This window comes from Megalobrama amblycephala, linkage group LG11 (genome assembly GCF_018812025.1).
Source record: "Megalobrama amblycephala isolate DHTTF-2021 linkage group LG11, ASM1881202v1, whole genome shotgun sequence".
NCBI lineage: Eukaryota > Metazoa > Chordata > Actinopteri > Cypriniformes > Xenocyprididae > Megalobrama > Megalobrama amblycephala.
Window position 1 is genome coordinate 30,118,405 of NC_063054.1, and position 8,904 is coordinate 30,127,308.

Genomic DNA, 8,904 nt, shown 5'->3' on the forward strand with positions numbered 1-8,904 from the left:
TGTGTGTACAGGTTTATAGTACATTGAGGGGACAAAATGTATGTGTGTCTGTGTGTGCGTGTTGTTGTGACATCAGGACACAAATGTTTATAATGACATGAGCTTGACATAGGTATTACAAAAAGAGGTGACTTATGAGGATAAAACACATGTCCCCACTTTTCAAAAGGCTTATAAATCATACAGAATGAGCTTTTGTGAGAAAGTAAAAGTGTGCACAGTTTCCTGTGATGAGTAAGTTTAGGAGTAGAGGTAGTGTAGGGGGATACAAAACACAGTTTGTACAATAAAAAAACAACAACATTAAACCTATGGAATGACCACACAATTCATGGGTGTGTAAGACAGAAAGAGAGAGAGACAGAGAGAGCCTGTGTGTATATGGATGTAAGAGAGTCTGTATGTATACAAGAATTTCTTCTATATAACTTTTGCATTTGGTCCCTTACTTCACCCTACATTAAAATACATCAACATGTCATAAGACTTATATTTTTCTCTCTGTTTTCATGACAAGCAACATACAACTCAATCATTACTACAGCTCTGGTAACATAACTTACTTCACCATCTATGAAATGTTTCAATGTAATCATAATTGTACAAGAACATTGCATATTACATTCACTGTATTGTATTCTCTTCTATAAAATTTTGCTCATTACTGTTTTAACAGCTCTACTCATATAAAAACACTAACATGTATATATATGCCCATTTATATTATATTTTTATGATCTTTGTGTAAAAGAATATGACACCTTTTTAGCTATAAAAATGCATTTGTTACCACATGGAAATAAACCCAAAGAACCTTTAACATTATACAGTACCTAATATGCATTTTAAAACAACACATAAAGTGTAAATGATATTACAGTCTGAACACGTAACACTTTATCACATATAACCTAATATACTTATTTTGAAGTTTATCTAATTTAATTCTTAATCATAAAATTAATCATAATCAATTTTTTTCTCTCGTTCCCTTTCTATACTCATATTTTCCCCCTCCTTTGCAGTCCTATATACATCACTAAACATATACTACATAACAACAACCACAAAACACATACACATCTCAAAATTTTACATATACTTTATTTTTTCTTTGTTTACTTTCCACATTACAATTTGCATTTTACCAAAAACTTCTACATAAAACAATAAACTATACACATAAATTACATTCATACTAATGTGAACTTTATTTGCCTGCATCCTCTTCTTCCACAATAACCAGGCCTCCACTTTCACTTCCATCATCACTGCTGTTCACCAACTCCACTTGCAAACTATCTGTACATTTAAAACACAATGTTAAAAGTTCATTATGTGTAGTAAAGTTTTCTGTACATTTCATGATCCCACATTCCAAAACAAAACCTCTAACAGAATACATAAAATCATGCAAAAAATAAAACAACACTCTATACATACCATCTCTTTCAAAATCCAAGGCGGCTCTTGCCACTTCAAGCTCCCTTTCTATCTTCTCCAAAGAAGACATTTTAACAGCCAACTCCATCCTTAGATATTTTCTTTCAGCATCCAATCCAGAAACTTTCCTCATGACCTTCATTCCTAGTTCTGTCAGCTCCTTCTGCAGTTCAATTCTGCCAACACTCTCATCCAACACTGCATACTACACAAAACACAAAAACATTAAATATATTTCCACCAAACCTTTCCACAACATTACAAACACACTTCACACTTACTGCTAGTAAACAGAACTGCTCTCTGATTCTTGAAAATTCTTCTCCCTCCACACGTGGGATTTTCGTAGGACTACTGAAAGCCATTCTTCCTGCAACAAAACAACACATTTACATCTATTACAAATGCCTCGCTACAAAATAGCAACAACAACAACAAAGAAACTACAGCTACACACATGACATAAAATAGACTTACCTGACAAACTACTGTTTAAAACTAAAAAACTGAGCACAAAACATACACCTTTGAATATAACTAAACACCATTACCTTAAACCACCCATAAACACCCTTTACACCCCCCTACTCACAAAGACACTCCCCTTTTCTTTCACACACCAAATAGCCCTAAAACACAATACATCTTCTACTGTTTCAAAAAAAAAAAAATTCTATGACTTTACACTTGCACCATAAACACATTTATTGCTATAAAGCTTTACATATATAATCTAACTTACAATTCAACAACTCAAAACCTGCTCTCCTCCCCGTCACACTTTCATTCATAACAAAATAAACTTACACCTATCCAAACCTCATTAGAATAACTCTGCTCTGCCCATATTCTTACTTTTAACACAAAATCTATCCACAAAAATACACTAATAGATTATCTTTTTTACTCTTATCTAAATAAAATGATAAAAATACTTTTTTCCTCTTCTCCTCTCAAACCTTCTTACTAATGTTCACACATATAACTTTAACTGTTCATAATGTATTACTAAGTTTTTCACTTAATATTAACAAACCATAATAAATGTTATAGTCATTTGTTTCATGTTAACACATATAAATAAAACAACACTATAAAATATAAACAACCATTGCAGTACTTGGACTAACAACAATCCCACAAAAATCATTTTCGTTTCTTACAAATTGCCATTTTGTTCATTAACATTACTGATTTAAAGTATAATAACAGTTTATGAAATTACAAATATATTAATTTCATCACTTTATTTGTCTAATGATGAGCATTATTAAAATATTACAAATTGCCATGGGCTAACAAAAACTAAAAACAAAAACATACAACTGCTTATCATTCAGTTTTAATTATATGATACATATACATATTTTTACATAAAACCATTGTATAAACTTGTAATACAAAACTACAAAATAACCTAAAAGCACACATTTTGTTAATAACAATCAATTACTCTATCACAACTTTACAAAATACAACAATCAACAAAGACAAACTGCACAAATAAAATGCTCATATTTTATGCACATACATACACATAACTGAACGTATCTACAACCATACAAAATATGAAAACTCCAATAATATTTCTTTTCACCTCTCATGATAACGCTGACCATTTCTGCAACACACATCCTTTTAATACTATACTTGTTTTGCGTTATTTTAAACATTACAAACAACTCTTACACTTTCAAAGCACCAACTTTCTATGCCCCTCACCCCCACCAGTTAATCCCCCAAGTTACAGGATGTCTCTGGCCATTAATCAACACTCTATTGTTTGCTTCCAGACATCACACCTTTCAACAGACGTGAGTCCACATCAAAGTTCTATATATATCAAATACCAACTTTTGCTTCCATTTTTGCCCATACACTCCCAATTAACTGCTTTTTTGGTGAATGAAATGACGAATTAGATCATCTTGAGTAGAACATCAGTCTTGTTATAATAAAAACAAAAGAAAACAATAATTAGAGCCATAAACAGGCCAGAGATTACGAATGTTTTCACAGGAGACTGAAACTTAATGGTGCACTTAGCACCACAAAACAATACAGACAATACACTTGAATACATGACAATAAACATCAGTTAACATTTTAAAGTCTTTTCAATATAAAATCACATGACAGGGTCTTGACATGACATTTCATAACACTCACAGATTTATACTTATCATCTTCAAATTTGAAATATAACATGACCAGACATGTGCATTTAGCTGCAGTGCATTTCTAGAATGCTAAAAGGCCAACTTCACGTTTATTTTCATAAACACATTTCATAAAAAATACTTTTCTAATACCTTTTCAGAATTTCACACCAATTTTAAACTATTTTCTTCATTGTGACAATAATTAATTATGCATTTACCATAAACTAAAAAATGTCTACTTTCCAAAGAAACCTTACCTATTGTTTTAGTGCAAAGAGTTCATGCACTGTATCTTTTTTACTTTGGATATGTCATTTCTTGGAATTTTTCCAAAAGCGGGTTAAAAAGTTAACATTTTGATATGTTCACACATTATACTCCTACATTAATTCATTACCTACACAACATTACCTTACACATGTATAAAAAAACAAAAACAAATATGTGTCTATGTGTGCACAATCTGTAATTTATACTATAAATACAGCAAAAGATGCATACATTTAACAACTTTAACACATATTATAACCAGCCTGCACATTGCATCACACATTCAAACAACACAACCACTAATACAACAAAATAATTCATGCTTCACTCCCCCCACCCCCTCACAACTCCTCCCATTTCTGCAAACTCCTATCCTACCCTTTAAAATTCAGACAACATACATAGATTTATACAAAACCTACCTTCCTGACCTCTCCACTACCAGCTGAAAACCTTCCCATTCTTCAATTGCAACCAGATTACATCTATGGATCTAGAAGGTAAAAGCTCATACCGATTCAACACAGAATAACCTCTCTAACAATACATATTCCTAAAATATTTTCCATACTATTTCTAAAATATTCATCTGTTCTTTGTCTCTATAGGTCACACATCCATAACAACTACTATCTCCAGAAGAACCTTCACTGTACCACAAGGTAAGCAGCAAATATATGCAAAGTTTCATTCATACCATCACACGACCATTCCTATCAATTACACTACACTGTAATTAAATTCCCTTTTCTTTCTTACAGGAATGCATGTCTGCTTCCTCACAGACTCAATGTGTCGAAATATGAAAGACTACCTACCAACTGCAAAATGCTGGGTGCACCCAGGCACTACCCTTGTAAGATCTGCTATACAACACATAAAACACTTTCAAACAGTACACAGAGACGCCCTTGTCATACTCCACATCGGAACAAATGACATTGCAAGTGGAGCACCCGCATCAGTCGTTGTGCAGCGTATGAAAACTCTGATAGCAACTATCTCCATGACAAATCCTCACATTCTTTACTTTGGAATAAGTGCTATCTTACCACGTCCAACAGATAACTCTACAACAAAAAACACAGTCAAAGAGTTCAACTATTTGATCCGCCACTGGACTGAACAAACAACAAACATCATATTTCTGAACACAACAAAACCATTCCTCAAAAATGGAAAAATCCTTCATCATCTATACAAACATGATGGCCTGCACCTCACTCCAGAAGGAAAACACAGACTTTTTGCCTACTTCCAGCGTTTCCTCTGGCATTTTTGCCGCTTTCCATCACCCTCAAAACATGTTTAACTTTGTCAAATGTACAATTTGTCACACCAATCTTGTTCCCTTGTACCCATTGCTTGTTACCTCTTTCTGAAAAATAAACCTTTTTTTATTTACAGCACAATTTGCCTTTTTCTTGCATTTCTATTTACCTCCTAGTTAATCACAAAATCCCTACAGCGCTCAAATAATCTTACAAATGCACAACTTCACTATCTTTAATATATTGAATAATTTCTTTCATCCACTACAAAACCATATTTCTATCTCAAGCCATATAAAAACACCTCTCACACACACACACACACACACACACACACACACACACACACACACACACACACACACCACTTCTTGCTTCTAAAAATAAACAAGACAAAACATAAAAGTGCTTTTATTATTTACCACTTATTACACTTAAAAATAACATACAACTAAAGACAAATTTGTCTGTTTCACTTTCAAGTTGGCTTTTTTTACAAAACCACACTGTGAATATTTTCAGCTTTCCTGTAGCTCAGTGGCTACAGCGTATCACAGGCAAAGCCAAAGTCATAGGTTTGATCCCAGGGATTGCACATACTCAAATACAAATGTCTAGTATAATGCAATGTACATCACTTTGGATATTGTACATTACAAAGACTATGTTACAGTTTTTCTCAGTCGCTTTGGTGCATTTCTCACATCACCATTTACATTTGCACAACAGTTAATGCAGTTCTCAAAACAATTAGTACAATCTGCAAAACCTACTTGATAACCTGCAAAAGCGTGTCACTTGCTCAAAATGGATAAGTCATTCCTCAAAAGCAAGTATTTATGTCAATGAAAGAGTCAGTGTCATCAATATGAAAAGTCCAGACACCATGGTTTATGAACAAGATAGTCAAATGGCTTTGTCATGTTTTCATTATGACAGTTTACTCTGTCAATGTTTTCCAATGCAAAAAAAGTCAGATCTTGGTGACATTACCTGAAAATGCTCAAGACGCACTATTTACTATTTGCACAGCCATTTGAAAATTACAGTAAATATGGCAAATCTTTACTGTAACACTACTATACAATACACTAAATGTGTGATGCAGTAAAGCTGTATGTCTAAATGTAAAATGTACAGTGACAAGTTCTTGTCCCACTGCAAGCTTCATGTATGACACAATGACAGTTGTGCAGTGCTGATTGTTTAGTGCTGAATTACTGTCCATTTACACACACCTCCCGACGAAATGTTTGAATAATTGAATTTACAGTGGTTCTCCCAACATTTGGCTGCACCCTTCGACCAGCCTCAGCCATTGTGAGGCCGTGATTGACAACATGATCCATAATTGTAGCCCTGATTTCATCAGGAATCTGCCTATATGTACTTGGCCTCTTCTTCCTCTTCCCCTGTTTTGTCCCCTTCCCCTTCCTCCCCGCACCCTCACCCCATGAGGCTGACCTTTCATTGCTGTGTCACAGTATTGTAGAAATGATACACACTATGTCCTGCTTGGTTCATATATGCTTGTAAAGTGGGGGTTTATGAGATTCAGCTCTGACAGTGATTGTAGAGAAGTGGCTTATTATTGGTTGCAACTAATACTTCACACACCCCTTCTCAACAGTGAAAGTTGAGATTCACTTGAGAGAAACTGTTCAATTTAGGAGACATTTTCAGGAAAAAAAAAGATTAAAAAAAATTGTAAAATTTGCTTAACAAACTGCTTTTGCTTTTTGCTTTTGACAACTAGTTCAACATTTTTGTATGTAATGACTCAAGCAATGAAATGAGGACTATTAGTTTTATATGGAATGACTATTCATCATTCACAAGTATAGTTAATTTTGATTGACATGACATAAGCAAATGATAATGTTAAAAACATCAGAGAGTTGTATGAAAGCAATTGATGAATGTCCAAAAGCATTTGCAATTTGTTTGAAGGAATGAGAAACTGCTACTATGATGTGCACAAATGACTAAATGTTCTGGAGGTTGAACTAACTGTTGTGCAAATGTAAAGAGTGATGTGAGAAATGCACCAAAGCAACTGAGAAAACTGTAACATCTTCACATTGCTGCAATGCCATTTATTTTACAGTTTTTTACAATCGCTAGGACACATTTCTCAATACTTATGCCACTTTTTCAAAACTTTTCACACAGTTCTCCTAACCAACTTTCATCAGCAGTTAATTTCACATTCAAAATGCACTAAATCTACCAAAACACTTCATTCATGTCTCAAATCAACTCATTCTTCCAGAACACTAGCAAAGGTTTCACCAGCAAACACACTTTGTCAGTCATAAAACATCGACCTTAAAAACACTAACATCAGTTATTATACGTTTTCTTTTTTAAAATTTCTTTATAAAACAAGAATGACACTCTCTACTGCTTATAATTCACCGCAGTTCATGTTACATGGTCCATGTTTACATTACAAAACAAAATTATTCCTAAGTTTCCCCTTTTGAATGGATGGTAATGAAACTAATGCTTGTGTAGGTGTTCAGTTTCATCTAATTGCTTTGATAGTATTTGATTTTTTATATTCAGAATATATTTCATAACTATATTACTATACAAATGCCGCATATTTCTTTCTTATTCAGTTTTGTATTATGTTATTGTTTTGAACATAAGTTTAACAGTTTTGAAAACAGTATGTAAACGTGTGCAAATTTGCCTGTATGTACAAAGAGTTTTGGCAGTTGTTGTGTCTGAGTGAGAAAAGAATTCATGAAATTTGAGAGATGTAGTCATTGAATGCATTTTGTGCCAAAGCAATGATAATTGATCTTCAGTTTAGCCCACATAGTCTTCTTTTCTGCTCACTGTGAGAAGAGTTTTGCAAAACTGACCTAAGTATTCAGAAATGTGTCCTAGCGTCTGTAAATACTGTAAATAACAGTAAAAGATACACCTACATTTCTTATATCTTACAGTACATTATCCACATTTTACAACTTTTACATATGCAGACAAATCACACACCAAACTTTTTAAACTTGTTACTAAGACATTGCACTTGTTGAATTGCAAACGGATATTGGATATCTCAAACACTGTTGCCATAGTATAGGCTCAAATTAAGAAAAACAAAGGGAATACTCACCCTTATTTTATAAATAAAGTGCACTTACTATATACCTTTATATAACTGCTTTAATAATTTTGTCCATAGTAACACAGAACACCTCAAGATAAATACATCTGGACATATAACATTTTTAACTGCTAATGATAACTTTTAGTTACTATTATTGAATGTATATATATAAACACATATCAAAGACTGCTTTCTGTCACAGTATAAATTTTATTCTTGTTCAAATTATATTGAATCATCCCAAACTGGTTCTTAAATGACTTTCGCTCTCTCTCTTAATTTTTTGACAAAACAGTCTATGAATTTTATACTACTACTCCTACACGGTTTATGCAATTTACATCAATTCTTTTTTTTACTTGGTAAAACCACATTAATGTTGTCTAATTACTCTTTGGCCATGGCGAGACAATGAATTTATGGAAAAAAGTTTTTCCTACAGTCACCAAACTCAATACACATATTGTTCTCATCAAGCTGGACAATTTTCTAATTTACATTCATTAGCTCCGACCAACAGGAAGTCGGCTATTTTTGTTTGAATGTTAATTTTTTGCAAAAACAAGGCTATGAATTTTATACTACTACTCCTACAGGGTTTATCCAATTTACACCAAACTTTTTTTTAACTTGTTTC

The 8,904-nt window shown here is 33.1% G+C and overlaps 1 protein-coding gene across 1 annotated transcript; it reads left to right on the top strand.

Annotated features, from left to right (window-relative positions):
* The first annotated feature begins 3,871 nt into the window (after positions 1–3,871).
* LOC125278974 lies at positions 3,872–5,269 on the top strand. Its single transcript, XM_048208421.1, has 3 exons — positions 3,872–4,375; positions 4,484–4,537; positions 4,637–5,269. The coding sequence occupies exons 1-3, from the start codon at positions 4,363–4,365 to the stop codon at positions 5,185–5,187; spliced, it is 618 nt and encodes a 205-aa protein (XP_048064378.1). The 5' UTR covers positions 3,872–4,362; the 3' UTR covers positions 5,188–5,269.
* The last annotated feature ends 3,635 nt before the right edge of the window (positions 5,270–8,904 follow it).